We start from the raw sequence: 17,549 nt of genomic DNA, 5'->3' as shown, positions 1-17,549 counted from the left end.
CCAGTTATAGTTTTAGTTTTTCAGCATATAAAACCTTTGTCTTCTGCAAGTTCAGAGGCTGCCCACAATATCTGATACAGATGCTGACATACTGTAAAATTAACCTATCCTGTGTGGCCTCCTACCAAGCCCTTGTGTACATTGCATTATTGCTTGTTGTATTTCTGTGGTGGCAGACCACAGTGCTGTGGGATCTCATTAGTGCTGCTGATAGAGGGCGTGGCTGGTGCAGGGTGTTATTCACACCTTTTATTGCCTCTCTAAACTCCTAATCTATGGTCAGAGAACTGAGGCTAAAGGCTATTTGTTTTTTGTTTCCCCCCCCTCCCCCACTGTCTTTGCCTCTGCAATGAAGCTAGCCTAACCGCTTAAGAGTTATCCTGAGAGCCTGTAACTAGAGCATGTGATCCTACATAGTATGCATAATTGAATAGTTTGCCAACTGTATACAATCTCCTTTTTTCTCTTGAAGCAGCCGATGGTGAGTGAGAATGGTATGAAAGCTATCATAAATCTGCTACTGTACTGCCACTGAAGGCTGATATACGTATGGTGGACAAAAGGGGATAGTTTGCCTTGACCTACTGTACTGGTACATTAAATCACCTACGCTACTGGCCAGTGAACCGTTGCAATAAATACATTTAATGATCCTCACAGGAAAGCTGGGGATGTTGTTAATGATAACAACTGCATGTACTGTGCAGTTCGCAGTATTTGGAAAGCGATATGTTTTTGGTTCTTTCGGCTCTATACCCGCGTATTGGATTTTAAATGAAATTACTGATATGAATATGATTACTAGTTAGTTTCAGAGTTATCATGGACAACTTTGGCTTGGGAGTTGTTTAAAGGTCCAACATTACAGTGGAAATGGCTGTAATTGAAAAATTTAGATGCTCAACAATGCCTCCCAATGGTTACCACTGCTTGGTCTGTCTGGAGTGTTAGCAGCAGCCGAGATGATAAATGGTGTACAGCTCTGTGTACACTGCAATAGAACAGGCTCTTTTTTCCCCCACTCTATTTTCTGTTTTTCTACCTGCCATTTGCAGCAGCTTACAGCATGAACAAAGGGTTTTTCCATTTCTGGCCAGTTATCAATGTATCTTTTGATGTTTGTCACAAATCCTTATTGATCTTTAGGTCACGAGGACAAAGTTGAAGGTCACAGAGGTTCATGATAGATTTTTCAGTTCACCATCTGTAACTCAACTGCTCATACAATTATTCTTGTACAGTCCATGCCTGATCCCCCACTCCAGACCCTGTCACACACTGTGCACCTCCCTTGGGAAGATGAAACTAACACAAGAAATAAATGAAAATAAAAAAGGCAGAAGAAAGTAAAATCAAGCGAAAGCTTTTCTGCACACCATTTGGAGCCGGCCGCTTTTCAGCCGACCGGCTCCTCTGCCTTTCAGCGGCGTGTTCTTTCTTGTGTGCTGTGCTGAACTGAAAGATAAACAAAATGAAGTAAGACCACCACACAAAACTGCCGCTCTTGGAGTCTCGTGGAGATGAGCACACTTTAAGCCCCTGGGCTGGTTATTGAATTAATTCCAGGTGTGTGTGCTCTCTCCACCAGAAGGCTTGGCCAAGACAATCAGTTCTCCACCGGTCCAAATGCGACAGACCCTTTATAGTTGAACTCCTCGCTTTGGTGGACCATGGCCCCAGACTTTGAGCTCATTCTCATCCCAACTGCATCACTCTTGACTGAAAGCCATTGTAGTGTGAATCGAAGGTCACAGTATGATGGCAGAGGTGGCACCCATATGTCCTCAACCCCCTTTCTTAAAAATGGAAACCACCCTGGTCTGCCACTCCAAAGGCATTGTTCACAGCCTCCATGCAACATTGATGATTTGTGTCAGCCACCACACTCCAACAAGGCTCTGCCACTAAGGAGCTCTCCAACCACCGCACTCCCACAGTGATGGCTTCTGGTCCCACAGACTGCCAATCTAAACCAACACACCACCAGATGGTGATCAGTTGACGGCTCCCCCCCTCTCTTCACCAGTGTTCAAAACATGGTAGTAGGGCTGGGCAATATGGCCTAAAATGTTTATCAATATATTTTCTATTTTTTGACTGTAAAGATTTTCTTTCCCTCCTAATTTCAACGGAAGATGCTTTAAGAGGAATACAAGGCTCAGTGCTAACTGCTCCCTTGAGTTACTGCTCTTCTCTGAGGGGAGAGGTGATTCTCCTCTAGTTCAATGGCCGACCAGGGAGGGTGGCTGGTGGCACCGGAGCCAGTGGGACGGCCCTTTCGGGAGCCCATCACAAACCGCTCCAGCGCTACCGCCTCCATGATGTCCTCGGGGTTGCAGCTCTCCGGCTATAACCAGCACGGCAGGAGTCCAGGAGCTGCTGGGCGTAGGCGACGAAGCAAACTGAAAGTTCCCTCACTCGGCCGTGCTGCTTGTAGCGAACAGAGACAGAATGAAACAGCAGGATGTAAGATGCAAATAGCCTAAAGTTTTGCTCAGGAATTTGGTCAGTTAAGTCTTTAAATGAGCACAAAATGTAGAGCTAGTCATATACTAGATACCGCACAGAAAACGGTTTAAAACCCGGATTTGCACTTAATTTCAGAGAAGCCCATGGCTAACAACAGCTAACAACATTAGACTAAGATGAAACCCGCTTGCTGACATTATTATTTATTGAAATACTAAAATGCCAATTAATCTACATAATTAGGGACAAACCATAACCAGCATAGAGGCAAAAAAACAAATACTACAAATACTGCTTGTGTTCAGATGGAATGGCCACCCTCCCCCTCCCCACCCATTTGCCTTCTACAGCTACTGTGGTTTCATGAAGTAATTCAAACAATGATCAGGAACAACTTGCAGTTAACCTGTTAAGTACTTCATTTAGATGTTTTTATACCAGCCGTGTCCAATATACCAAGCATAAAAAAATGTAATGGTCATTATATCTAAATTACATATGTCCTGTATGAAAAACTTTTTTTCTTAACTTATATAGCAACCAAATGTAAAATGATGATTCTTAACCAAAAAAAAGATTTGATTTATATTTTGTAATTTTTTTAAGGGGTATTTCATGTGGGAAAAAATAGCAAATCTTTGGGGCATATGTGGGGTCATTTAATAATGTAACAATAAAACAAAATTTTTTAAATCTAAATTGCCTGCTATTGAGTCACATTGAAACTGTTCCCTGAGCGGGAAAAAGTGCTTTAACTAATATTAATATATAAAGTGTGCCTTTTTAATTATGTGTTAATGATCTAATTTGTATATGTTTAAGAAATATATAAATGTTCTCATTGCAGGAATTCAAATGTATCCATTATTTTATAACTTAAAGCCTCAGTTGGGCTAAGGTTCATCTTCCATCTCCATACAGATGGAAATCTATCAATGCATGATTCACATTACACTGTTTTACATTGCTCTGTATTCTCCTCAAGTTTTCAAACCAGAGTTCCCAGTCCTTGGTCGTCAGTATAATGCATTCGAGACTGTAATGATCCGAAGCCAAAGCTTCTGTGCTCTTAATCGTACCAGCCATGGGGCTTTTAACAGTCCAGCTCATCAAAGTCTGCTGGAGAGCCAACAAATTGCTGAGTTTAAGGCTTTGTATTCCTGAAAGTGCAGCACATGTCAGTCCTAATGAATGGGTGTTCTTGCATTGTGCAGCTCGAGTGATTCCATTCCTCAGCAGGGACAGATTTAGTGCTTGTGTATTCAGAAGACAAAACCAGCCGGGTCAAGACTCCCCTCCCCCCATTATTAATAAAGACATCACCCTCTGTTAAGTGGGTTTCATGTAAATTCCTTGGGGTGTATATAAAAGAGGCTTTCTATACTGTTTGGCTTGCAAGGCAAAGTGACTGTTTATTAGCAGATGCTGACAGTAGCATCTGAACCTCCCAATCTCCTAGACGCAGCAACACAGATCTTCTCAGCAGTCACCTTGGGCACGTACCGTATACACGCACAGTACTGCTCGCAATGTGCAAGCATGCACACACACGCGCACAAACACTGCCGCACTCACGTGCACATGCACACACACACACACACACACACACACACACACACACACACACACACAGCCGCAATTTTTAACCACACACGCGTGCACACGCACACACTGCAATATGTAACCACGTGTGCATGCACTGCTGCAAAGTGCAAACGCGTACACACACACATGCAAGTACATACTTTTATGAACAGCGTGTAGTACATGCTCCAAATATACATTTTTACGCTTCTTATTTACAGCCGCTGCGGCATAGGGACCTCATTGTTGGTCTGTCTGCTCAGCACTTCCCCAGATAATGTCTCGGCCTGTATTCTGTCTCAGTCCATTGCAAGCCGCCCAGGGGATTCCGCAGGGATACTCCTGAAGAAGGAGGAGTCCGTCAGGAGTGCTCATCTGTGTGCCAGGCTTGGTTTCTGCAGTAGTGAGGACTGAACTCTCCAGTCTTGTAAGGAAAGAAGGATGTCTCTTGAACTGGATGAAAATAGGAAAGGTTTATTCCGATACCAGCAGTGACAAAGCGCACAAATGGCACTCAGGGAGTGGACATCACTTGTTTATGCTCAAGAATATTTCCAACACAAAGTATTTCTAATCCACCTCAATTCAAGACATGGTATGGGTATTGCACTGTCTGGAACAACAGGCCTTAAGTCCTCTTTGTGATTGGTGCGCAGTGCACCAGGAGGCTGTGTGATTGGTGCGCATTGCACCAGGAGGCTGTGTGATTGGTGCGCAGTGCACCAGGAGGCTGTGTGATTGGTGCGCAGTGCACCAGGAGGCTGTGTGGTTTTACACCACTGCTCCTAGAACGGTCATCTTTCTAAACCCTGCCAAATCCGATCAGCGGCTCTATATTTACTCAAAGCCAATGGCAGCATTAATGAATGTAGGCCCTTCTCTCTTAGTCCCCAACTGTTTCACAGTGCTCAGGAAGAGGCCACAGATTCAGTAACATGACTACAGTTAAAATAAAATGACCACAGTTTGAGTATTGAGTATTGTGATAATGTCCTGATTCTCTACCCTTTTTAATATGTATGAGTGCGGTGGTTTCTCCTGCAAGTTTAAAATGAGCTTCTGTCTGTTAGGATAGTGAGTGTGTGCTTAACCTCCGCTTTTTTTTTGCTGTACAGGTGTGTGGTGGTACTGCTAAACCCCAAGAAGAACAAACAACATCACATCCTGAACAGCTCCAGGTGAGTCCGGAATGTACCGGCTTCCGTATTCAATATGCATCTACTGTTCATGTCTTCGTCCTGGGTGTCTCAGTGTGTACGGCCCTGGACTGCATTCAGTCACACGCTCTGAACAAAACATTAAAACCCTTGTTTTTTGGCAAATAGAATAACTTTATTATCCACATAAAATAAAATGGTGACCATCTAAAAGAGTTTAGGTGCGAGGTCATATGCACTGGTATGTGTGACACCGCAAATTAAGAAAAAAGTATTTTAAAACTCAGTGATCAGTGCTATAGACAAAATGGAGCACATGAAATTGAATCTGGGCCCATGTCTGTTTCAGGCCTTTTCCATAAAGTGTGCAGCTGTTGGGTCTGTAAATTTGGGGAGTTTAACCCTTCGGTCCCCCGACCCAAAGCTGAGTATGGAATGAAGAGCTCTGCACAGTCAGCAGTGCAGCAGTCCCCACAGGCACAGTGGGCCAGCTGCAGAGCTCTTTTTTTTTTTTTTTTTTCAAAGACTTGCCCCCTCCCCCTCAGTTCAGGCACACACACACACACACATGCACACACACATGCACATGCACACGCACACGTACACACACACACACAATCACACACGCATCTGCAGGCATGATGGATGGCAGCCCTTGAGTTAGTTTACAGTCAGGCGGCTTTCTTCTCCAGACAGCCCCCTCTGCAGTTCCTGCTGCAGCTCAGCCTTTCCTACTCAAATACGTGCAAAGTCTGCATCCTTCCAGATAGTCCTTCCTCCATTTCACACTTTAACAAGCCATTTTTTCCGACCTGAAATTGCAGAACAGTTATTTAGCTGATGCTCTTATCCAACGTGACTTTCAGTTTTTTAGACTAAGCAAGGGCTAAATCCCCCCTGGAGAAAAGGGCCTTGTTACACTGGGGCTTAAACCACAAACCTTCCAGGTCCCAGTCGAGCACCTTAGCCACAAGGCTGTAGGCTGCCCTGGAATGCCGCAGGTTCCAGAGAGATGCATGATCTGAAACTTTCCCTTTTTCCTAACTTCGCAGGAAAACGATCACCACACTTGCTTTCTCTCCTGATGGCAAATACCTGGTCACCGGAGAGGTAAGGCTGGATGTTATTCTTCTTTTACTTTGTCTCTTCTTTTTAAAGCTGTCATTTATATGAAATACTCAGTACTGTTCACCAAAAACACCTTGAAGCAGTTCTCTAGCCCTCATTTCTTCACCCCAACTTGGCCTTTAACACCAAGTTCAGATAAATTGAAATTATGATGTGACCTATAGATGATATGAGTTTTATGTCAATCCTAAATTGTATGGTTCTGAGCAAGGCCTGCCCACTGTAATCCTTCATGCTCAGAAACAAGAAATTCAGGATTGAAGTGTAACTACAATATTTGCATTAATCTTTCTATGATTTCCTGAGAAGAAATTGGAGACATAGTGTTTGCAAGGCAAAATGTCAACACACAAGAGGGTTAAAAAAGTCTCCACTGAGCTTGTCTCGTATATTGGAACATATGACTGAGATGCTCTCAAAAAGTACATACTCTGCCTTCTGGTCCACTTGGTTGGCTCAGTTGAGACAAGATCAATCGAACACAGAAATGTATCGTAATCCAAAAACAATTACGTATTTGAGGTCTGGTAGTCGCAGACATTGAACAGTGTCTATTTAGTTCTTGTTTTGCTTTGTCCTTCTGGCCTGAGGATAATTGGGTGTGGAGTGAACAACGTGTTGAATCCTCTTGTCCACATCGGTTTGATGCAAGACTTGACTGTTGATTCTGGAGCCTGTTTAGCCTAATCCTTCCTATCCAATAGGAGTTCATTAAAGCAGAGCGTGGCATGTGTGTTCAGTGGTTGCCATAGCTGCAGTGGGGCTTGCGCCAGCCCACGAATACACTCCGGCACGCTTTGCACTGGGGTTGCGGGGTTGGCAGCGGGTGCAAGGCAGCGAATGTTTTGCCCCTACACTTAGCCGGCTCTCCTACATGCACTCCTCTGCTCGGTCTCCAATCCTCCCATACACAAGTAGCACTTGTCCCAAACTGTTTTATTCTTACAGGCGGAATGCATTCCGATGAAAGGAACAAGCAAATTTGTGTAATGAAGTTGTATTCATAAATAAATACAGGCATGATTTATTAATGTAATATCGGTGAACAAAGCCTCCCTGTTCTTGTACTGTAAAATGGTCTTGGTTGCATTGAAATGAAATGAAATTAGCCCACCTTATGTCAACCTCAAAAAGCAAAATGCTGCTGCTGCTGCTGCCAACTTCTGAAACTGAATAATTATTTATGTGATTTGGTAGCAATCATGAGGCAGTTACTCTCATTCCAAACTGAAATGGATTTTATTAGCTCACTTGTTATGTTGAAAAGAAAATGATAGATACAGTGCAGTCTAAGTATTTGGGCAGTGGTACAATTTGTGTTCTTTTGGCGCTGTACTCCAGCACATTGGATTTGAAAATAAACAGTGAATATGAGATCAAAGTGCAGACTGTCACCTTAAATTTGAGGGTATTTTAAATGTGAGGTTATGGGGGTATCTACTTTGGGTGATTATTGTAGGAATTACATCCCTTTTTATACATAGTACCCCCATTTTAGGGGACTAAAAGTAATTGGACAGCTGGTTTCTCAGCTGTTTCTGATTAGTCAAGTGTATAAGAAAAACTTATACACTTGTATAAGCATCTTTCAGCATCTAGTCTTGATTTTAGGCTTTTGATAGCCATTAGAGTCTTATTGGTGTTTGTCAATATGAGGGCCTGAGTTTGAGACAATAGACTTACCCAAACAAACTGTTTGGAACATCTACAGGAAAATCTGGAAGTGGTCACTGCTGTGTACCAGATAAAGACTAAAACAGCTTCTCAAAGATCGGGCTGTGGAGACAGGCTAGTGCCGGGCAGTGCTTGGCACAATAGGAGACAGGAAGTGCGTTTTTAGCTCACACTAACTTCCCCTACTGACAGTGGGGGGTTGGGAGCGGCTGACCCTGAAGCCTGTGCCGGGTGCTGGGTGCTGGGGGCCTCCCTTGGCCTCCCTCATCTCCTGCTGTATTGGCTGGGTGTGTCTGTGCAAGACACACTGTGCCTGCTAGACGGTGTGTTTTTTTGTAAAGTTGACTGTCTGCATGTGTCTGTTTCTGCGTGTTTGTGTACATAGTGGTTCTCTCCCTCTGTCTCCTGCTCAGAGCGGGCACATGCCAGCCGTGAGGGTATGGGAGGTGGCAGAGCGCACACAGGTGGCAGAGCTTCAGGAACATAAATACGGCGTGTCCTGTGTGACCTTTTCACCAAACAGCAAGTACATCGTCAGCGTGGGCTACCAGCATGATATGATCGTCAACGTCTGGGCCTGGAAGGTACAGCTACAGATAGACTGTACCATTATACGAGGGCCCTTATCAGGCCTGTGTGACACTAACCGCAAAATTCACTTATGGATTTCAGCACAGGAAAAGGAACGATCTCTTACTTTACAGTGAGAGAGAATGAAATGTCCCTGTGAAGGCCACTCCTCATGCTGTAGGTCACAGGTCTAGTTTGAACCATTTAACATTGTGTTGTCTTTCTCCACTCTCCCACAGAAGAACGTAGTGGTCGCAGCCAACAAGGTGTCCAGCAAGGTGACGGCAGTGTCTTTCTCTGAGGACAGCTCGTACTTTGTCACGGCCGGGAACAGACACGTCAAATTCTGGTACCTGGACCACACCAAGTCCTCCAAGGTAGAGCTCCCACTCTTCATTGCATATTCAAGTTACTCTTTGGCCCATCTCACTCCAAGCTCAGTGCTCCACCACATTCAAATCCATAAATCACTGCCCTCATACCATTTCACTAACTGTATTAAGGTTAAAATGCATGTACAGTGCCCTCCATAATGTTTGGGGCAAAGACCCATTATGTCTTGATTTGCCTCTGGTGTGCCACAATGTATTATTCATGCACAGTTATTCCAGTGGTATTCATTCTTGCCCTTAGGAAGCCACAGCATAACTGCTCTTTGTTTTCACTATTAGCAGCAGTCAGCAACCAGTTCAGGCCCAAAAAAAACAGTTGCGACCCAGGTGAGGTAATGGTGCATGTGTGCAATTCTGGGTTGAAATGAAAACCTGCGAGGCCTGTGGCTTCCCAAAGGGAAGAATGAGCACTATCACATGAACCCTGTCGGAGAGTCAAGGAGACCAATTCAGCTCTTCTCATCCTTATTAGTTTTGCTGTGGTTATTTACTTCTTATTTCATCACCTTCTCCAGTGTCCCATGTATCTGTGCCTATCACTAATCTTCTAATATCTAGCAGTCTCAGCTTCTCCCTCTTCAGTCACTAGGCCGTTTACCACATGCAGCCTTGCCCTGAAATGTTCTGGAACTTTACCATGTAGCAGTCATGAGAACCAGAGCTGTTAATTTGGAAAAGTTGCTCTGGCATTTTTTCTGTCCTCCTCGCCTTACCAGCCTGTGTGTGTACTCCTCCTTGTCTCCCCTGACCCCCAGGTGAACACCACCGTGCCCCTGCTGGGCCGCTCCGGACTCCTGGGGGAGCTGCGGAACAACTTCTTCAGCGACGTGGCCTGCGGGAAGGGCCGCAAAGCCGAGAGCACCTTCTGCATCACTTCCTCGGGCCTGCTGTGCGAGTTCAATGAGAAACGGCTGCTGGACAAGTGGGTGGAGCTACGGGTGAGTGACCGATGAAGAGGGGTGGGGCTATGGAAGTGACTGACTCGATGGGTGGAGTGTTAAAGCTGGGGCTGTGGTGGGATACGGGTGAAAATGTCCTCAAATCTGCATGTTCAAATAGTTTCCACAAGGTTTAGAGTGCTTGGCTTTGTAATATCATGGTTGTCTTTATTTGTGACTGCATTGCCAATATGAAGGCACAGATATGCCTCTGTCAATTTCAGTGATAACATTTCTCCCACCCCAAATCTTTGTGGTGGAGCTGCTCTTTTTTTTTTTCAAAAAGATTGTGGTTTTATAGCATTGCCCAAACACACACAGGCTACACCTGGGGTCCGTCCCAGAAAGTCTATTCCGGAAACCTCAGAATCAATTACATTTCTGACCAGCTGCCAGCTGTTTCAAAACTAGCCTAACTTGAAGGTTTTTTTTTCAGCATGATATGTCTGTGCATAATCACACCTGGACATAATAGTGATTATTACAATACATTAAAATACTAAGGGCGGCACGGATGGGGCAGTGGGTAAGGTCCTGGGTTTGAATCCCCGTCGGCCGGGGCCTCTCTGTGTGGAGTTTGCATGTTCTCCCCGTGTTTGCGTTGGTTTCCTCCGGGTGCTCCGGTTTCCTCCCACAGTCCAAAGACATGCAGGTTAGGCTGATTGGAGAGTCTAAATTGCCCATAGGTACGAGTGTGTGAGTGAATGGTGTGTGTGCCCTGCGATGGACTGGCGACCTGTCCAGGATGTATTCCTGCCTTTCACCCAATGTATGCTGGGATAGGCTCCAGTCCCCCTGCGACCCTGTTCAGGATAAGCGGGTTAGGATAATGAATGAATGAATGAATGAAAGAATGAAAGAATGAAAGAATGAAAGAAAGAAAGAAAATACTATTAGTCTTAGCTGCTAGGTTAGGAAAATATATTTTTTTAACCAGACGATTTAAAACCAGTGGCCAAACCTCTAACTTGAGCCAATAGGTAGCTAGGACCTATCGCATGTGTCAATATGGCTTTGCTTGAGCAAACTGCAAGTTAGTCTAACCCGCCTGTTTGTTCAATAGCCTAGGTGCTTTCTTCCTGCAACAGCAAAATTGTTTATTAAAGTAAACTTAAAATCCTTGAGGCTCAACATCTGACTTTAACCAAAGTATGCCTATCGCAAATTTCAAAGGAGCTTCACTTAATGTTCACATCAACCATTAGAATGGGGAAAAAATGTGATCTAAGTGACTTTGACCGAGGAATGATTGTTGGTGGCAATATAGGGTGGTTTGAGTATCTCAGAAACTGCTGATCTCCTGAGATTTTCATGTTCACTTGTCTCTAGAGTTGATGAATGGTGCAAAAAAACAAAAGAAAATCCAGTGAGCAGCAGTTCTGCAGACAGAAATGCCTTGACATCAGAGGGGAATGGGCGGACTTGTCAAAACTAATAGGAAGGTGACAATTACATAAATAACCACACATTATAACAGTGGTATGCAGAAGAGCATCTCTGAACACACAAGATATCATAACTCTTAAGTGGATAGGCTACAACAGTAGATGTCTAAAAAATAAGTCTAATAAATGCACTCAGTGAGCACTTTATTAGGTATGTCAGAGAAACTACAGTGGTAATCTAAATGATCATGGAAATGTTAATAACATTGATGTGCTCGCTCTGATCTAGCTCTGGCCATATACTTTCTCCCAAATACATTTTTCTGTCTGCCAAACTAACTTTATTTCTGTTTGACATCCCGAATAAACACATAACATTATATTCACGCCGTGAATGCCACCAGCAAGTAATACTACCATTAAGAACTGTAGCAATTTGAATGCCAAAATTATATATAACTGCTACCAATAACTTGCATAACCACACCACTACCAATAAGCTACTACCAGAAACCTACAGTAAACTTAAGCAATAACTCACGACAGGCAGTGGTATATTGTCATTTTATTCCTGCTAAGGGGCATTGTTCGACCTGATTCGCGGCGGAGCATTGTGATGGAGGGAGTTGGTTGGCTGGTTTAGAGAGAGTTATTACTTTTATAAAACTGTTACCAGGTATGAAGACAGATATTATAGACACAATCCTTTTTTTTTTTAATGAGAAATGTTGTTATAATAATAACTTAGGCTACAAGAAAATAGTTCCCTTCTACTCCAGATAGTGGCTGTTACTATGCAACATTAGTAAACTCTAATGTACGTTGTCCTGCTGAACTCGTTAGCTAGCTAGTTAGCTTGCAAGTTACCGTGAGTGATGTTTATTTGTATGTTCCCATTGTGCAAACACTTCAAAAACTATCCGAAATCAGTGGGATCACTGGCATGGTGAGCGCTGCTCTGATTTCTCTGGTCCGCAAGTTTCGGTCACCCGAGAGAACTCTCGCACTTCTGCCCGCTTACGGACACACATCTCTCTCACAAATCAAGACCCGCATCGGATAGTTTCTGAATCATGTGGAAGCTGAGGCAGGGCAGTGTGTGTTACCCTGCATCCCTTCTCGATCCTGGACAACATTGTTGCTGTGAAGGGGATTGATGTACATCGGCTTGCATGAAGCGTTCTTTCATTTTGACTTCTGCCTCACCACAGAGTGATAATTGGAATAGAACTGGATTAGAATTAGAAGTCATATTGTTATTTTATCACTGCCATTAACCAATCAGATGGCAAGACTTGTCCTGCCCGTTTTATAAATAACTTTTTACATGACCAACAAATATACATAAAGTACAATAAATAATGCAAGCTGCAACCTCGACCAAGAATGCCTCCCACAACAAACTAACTCCCCAAAATACTGTAACAATGACAACTAATGCTGAAGGGGAAATACCCAATGCATTGCAAGCCAGCTAAAAATATGAGGATTCAATGAGGTGCTCTCCAACGAGGACAGACCGATTATCTTAGACTACTTACCCGGAGAACTTCACAGGGGCTAGCCTGAAATAAGAGGCACTGGAGCACACTGAGCTCTGAGAAATGCACTCTGTTTAATGTACAGGTGAGACTGACTGCATTGTTGGATAAAAAAAAAAAAAATGTTTCATGCAACATTGATCATGTAATCTCTACCGTAATTCTATGTATGTACATATGATGTAAGGAACTGCATGATCTTGACAAATGCGCACCCTGTAATATGTAATTTCTGGGTGCGGCCTACGTTTCTGTTTTTGACTCTGAGGAAGACATTGAAATGTCAGTCTCACCTGTACATTACACGGACTGCATTTCAGAGCCCAGTGTGGTCCACCGTCTTTTATTTCGGCCTAGTCCCTATGAAGTTGTCTGGGTAAGGAGTAACAATGACAACTAGTATGTAATACTGCATACAAAGATGTCAGGTACTCCGGTTAAAGTCGGCCGATTTTTCTGGAGTGGATGTGTGAGGGAGCAGGTTTTGCATTGCTGCTGTCTAACTCTAGCCTGTTCTGCTTACTCTCCTCTTAAACACCGCACAGAAAAACGACAGCATTACAGTAAGTTGCATCTCCACAACCAGCCGTCTCTTTCTTGGCACTTCCCATCGTTGACTTCACCCCCATGCCTTCACCCCCATGCCATCACTGATTGGCTCATTTCTGGGTGTGCGAGCCTTCCAGCTGCCCTGATTTCAGGCATGCCTGTCGGGGCTGCTGCCATCAGCTGTGTGTCAGTGCTCAGGGCTGGTTCTCCACAGGCTCATTATTCACTCCGCATCATAGCATGCATGTGTCTGCTTCCCATTGCACAGGCCTGTCTCACGCCTGGGCTACCCAGGCTTAAAATAGGCTGCTCTGACACTCCAGTAATGGGCAGAATCTTAAGTCAGGAAGCTTTGGGATTTTTCTTCCTTTTTTTTTCCTCCGGAATGAACAACGGAAGTCAGAGTGGAAGTCATTCCAGCGGAAGTGGGGGTGGTATGTATCCTAGTGGCTTAGGGTCATGACTGCGATCCTGAAGGTTGATGGTTCAAGCCCCGTTGTAGCCGCGATAAGATCCGTGCAGCTGTTGGGCCCTTGAGCAAGTGCCTTAACCCCAAATAGCTCCAGGGGCTATTGTCCCCTCATTATTCTAATGAAATGGAAGTCTGGATAAAACTGGATAAAAGCATCTGCTAAATAACTGTAATGTACTGGAACGGAAGTCCCTTCTGCCTGTAGGATGTGGTAGAAGTTTGAGGCTGTAAGGTCTTGGTCATTTTGTACTGATGTTGGCTAGATATTTGGCTTCCTGTTGCAAACCATGCACCGTTGGGGGCGGAGCCTGGACCTATCTGACCCAGCACTGAACTGAAGAACCTGCTCAGCCTCACATGCTGTTCGAATACGGACTTTAGAGGAACAGCTCGGACCTCACAAGCCTGCCATTGTCATGTACGATGTCCTGCCATGAGAGAGAGGGATGTGAGGGAGAGCGAGAGGGAGGTTTAACCGCGAGAAGGAAAGGAAGGGAGATAGGTAGAGGGAGACAATGGCTGGTCTGTCTGTGAACTTGTTGGGCAGCAAGATCATAGCGGCTCCATTGCACGATTTGCGTGCCCTCGTTCAGGGGGGGGGTGGGAAGCTCCCAGAAGACGACGCCTCCCGTCAAACTGCTTACAGTTCAAGTGTGAAAGACATTCCCTGAAGGCTCTCAGGTTTTTAACTAGGCCAACCTAGAAGGGACTGTTTCTCACCAGGACCCAAAGTCTGGCCTGCACTCTGCCTGAATAAACAACTTCTCCACTTGCATCGCATTGCACCCCTGTGCGAGGACAGAAAAGACCGTTTGGTCTCTTCCCACCCCCGTGGCTCTTATTGCCATGCAGATTCAGAGAAAGCGCATATTCAGAAATGTGTCTTGGATACTCATGACCTGTACTGGCTGGGACATGAGGAATGAGTTATATGTGCTGAGGTATGTGGCTGCTTTGGGTTTTTTTCATGTCATGGCCCCCAGCAGGAAGAAGCTTGCTTTTGAGGTTTGTTCACTTTTTTTTTTTTTTTAAGGTGCTGCCGTGGTCATGGTGCAAAACTATGAACCCTGTGTGCATTTCATTCCACTGGCTGTACAGGAAGTGATTGTTAAAGTCATAACCCCCCCCCGCCATCCTGACATTCTCATACATGGTGACTCAGTGAGGCAGTTTCCTGCTTTCTTATGCCCTCTCCCTCTCCTTGCAGACCAGCCTGGCCACCTCTCTGTCTGTGACGGAGGAGCTGATATTTTGCGGGTGTGCGGACGGCACAGTTCGGGCCTTCAGTCCCGTAAACCTCCACTTCATCTGTACCCTGCCGCGACCCCACAGCCTGGGCACCGACATCGCCACGCTCACCGAGGCCAGGTGAGGCCCCGTAGACTGCCATGTTGATGATGAATTGTGAATATTATTCAGCTGAGACTCTACTTGTCTGTGACGGGAAAATGTAGATCTAAAGACTAACTGACTAACCTAAGCTGACAACCATGATGAAAGCCATTATAAACAGTGTAGCAGGCCACACAGTGACCATTTCAAACACTACAGACCACACTGACAATACTACATGACAGCCAGTGCCTATTTCATACACTACTGCCTACATGGTCATTCTAAAGGATAGCAAGTGATTATTTTATACACTACAGACCACACTGTCATACTAAAAGAGAGCCAACACCAGATCAGAAGAGAAGTATATCTTTAACAGCTGTTGACATTCTGCCTTGTTGGAAGGTGCAAAAGCAGTGGAAGCCTGCAGAGACCTTTATGAAGTTCTGAAGGCTGAGTCACCAAAACATGTAGTGTTGTTTTGAACTTTCCATGTGGACATGACATAATAAGTGGTATTTTAATGTCAATGACAGTACCTTCAGGAGAGCTCCAAAGCTGCTGTTGACCTTTCATTCCTGCCTTGATTAAACAACTGTATGAATAGTGTGACACTGTGACACAAAATACTTGAATGCTGAAGCAGGCTGTTGTGGGCTGAAAGGAATCTGCTTTGATCCCAAATGGACCCCTAACAGAAAAATGCCTCATACTCCCAGAACAATTTCCTTTTCTTTTACTTGAAACCATTACTCATTCAAAACCCATGCGGGGACGCATTATTATTCAACAGTTGCATCTGTGTGGTATGCTTATGTTTTTCTGTTGAATTTTGAAATCCACTGTTGTTTGTCCGTGTTGTCTGAAGGCTGCTGGCAGAAATGTGTTCTTCAGTTTATTCCTCCAAAAACACTGAGCATGCAGAAACTCTGTAGTGACGACACGATGTGAGAGTTAAGGGTCCACTGTCTCTGCAGGGTTCATGATGAACAATGAAAATACCAAGTGGTGTTATTTGCCATTTCCATCACGTTGTGAAGGTTTTGGGCACTGAATTGGCATTGCAACATTTATGGTCAGGCTGTCTTTCCACTAAGCCAGTGTTTCCCAACTCCAGTCCTCGGGACCCACTTGCCAGAAGGTTTTTGTTGTAACCAGTACCTCACACACCTGATTTAACTAATCGAGGGCATTTTCGTGGTTTGATTGGTTCAATCATTAAATCAGGTGTGTGAGTTACTGGTTACAACAAAAACCTTCTGGCAAGTGGGTCCCGAGGACTGGAGTTGGGAAACACTGCACTAAGCCCTGTATTTCAAAATGGATTTTAAATAAATATTATATTAATATATCATTGTAGGAGAAATTGTGCTTTGTTTTAAGAATTGTCCATACATTCGGTAGATTAGGGCAGATTAAACCTGGAATTTGAAAGTGTGCTTTTGGCTTTTGTGCTGCAGTACGCATAATCCCTTCCCAGTTTCCCTGTCGAGTCCTGCACTGGCTTTTTGGCCGATTTGTCTGTCTGGCGTCTCTCCTTGACAGAGCTGTTTTTAATTCCATGGCTTCACTGGATGAAGGCCACACAGTTGATTTCATTGGATCTTGAGGCTCCAGTAACCAAGGCAGGGAAGGCATCTAACCTGAAGTGCAAAATAGTAAGATAAGGTGCAATGTGTAGCAAAATAAGAATAAATACAGGATAAATATGAATATACAGTATGTACACTGATGTAAGTGTGATTGTTATAAATATGGGTGCAGGATGTAGAATATGAGTGGGGAATGATGTTCTAGTGTCATTGGTGTTAATGCCGAGGACCAAAGTTCTACAGGGTGACAGCTACAGGAAAGAAGCCTGCTCCTGTAGGCCCTTCCGGCTGGAAGCAGGGCAAACAGTCTGTGGTTTGGGTGAGAGGTATCACATTATCATGGGAGTCGACCGTGATAAAGCTTTCCTTCCAGCCAAACCAGTAAGTTTTTATTGGCTAAAGTCAATATTGGAGCAGTGAGTGTCAGCTGGGCTTTTCTCAGCGTACCTGAAAATGACTGTCCTCCATCTCCCATCAGCCACCTGTTTTCCTACAAGCTGGATGCTCGATTCCCTGACACGGTGGCACTGACCTATGACCCCACCAACCGCTGGCTCTCCTGCGTGTACAATGACCACAGTCTGTACGTGTGGGACACGCGTGACCTGCGCAAAGTGGGCAAGGTGTACTCTGCTCTCTACCATTCGGCCTGCGTGTGGAGCGTGGAGGTAAGGGGCTGTTGGGGAGAGGATGGGCTGGCAGTATGGTAATGCTCTCTTCTGTGTGTCTGTTGGTAATGCTCTCTTCTGTGTGTCTGTTGGCA

General features: G+C 44.6%; 1 protein-coding gene across 3 annotated transcripts in view; it reads left to right on the top strand.

The window, feature by feature from the left end:
- Nucleotides 1–17,549, top strand: part of mapkbp1 (mitogen-activated protein kinase binding protein 1) — a 63,746-nt gene that overhangs the window by 15,480 nt on the left and 30,717 nt on the right. For 2 of the 3 annotated variants that reach the window (XM_061237178.1, XM_061237177.1), the window contains exons 3-9: nt 5,169–5,231; nt 6,263–6,320; nt 8,426–8,596; nt 8,822–8,959; nt 9,730–9,912; nt 15,067–15,227; nt 17,265–17,454. In XM_061237178.1, the coding sequence (XP_061093162.1) occupies nt 5,169–5,231; nt 6,263–6,320; nt 8,426–8,596; nt 8,822–8,959; nt 9,730–9,912; nt 15,067–15,227; nt 17,265–17,454 (964 nt within the window). Of the gene's footprint in view, nt 1–5,168; nt 5,232–6,262; nt 6,321–8,425; nt 8,597–8,821; nt 8,960–9,729; nt 9,913–13,383; nt 13,402–15,066; nt 15,228–17,264; nt 17,455–17,549 lie in introns of all 3 variants that reach the window. The other variant, XM_061237176.1, reaches the window with a different exon arrangement.

This window comes from Conger conger, chromosome 1, assembly GCF_963514075.1.
Source record: "Conger conger chromosome 1, fConCon1.1, whole genome shotgun sequence".
NCBI lineage: Eukaryota > Metazoa > Chordata > Actinopteri > Anguilliformes > Congridae > Conger > Conger conger.
Note: the sequence above shows the minus strand (reverse complement) of the source record. Positions and strands in the feature narration are given on the sequence as shown.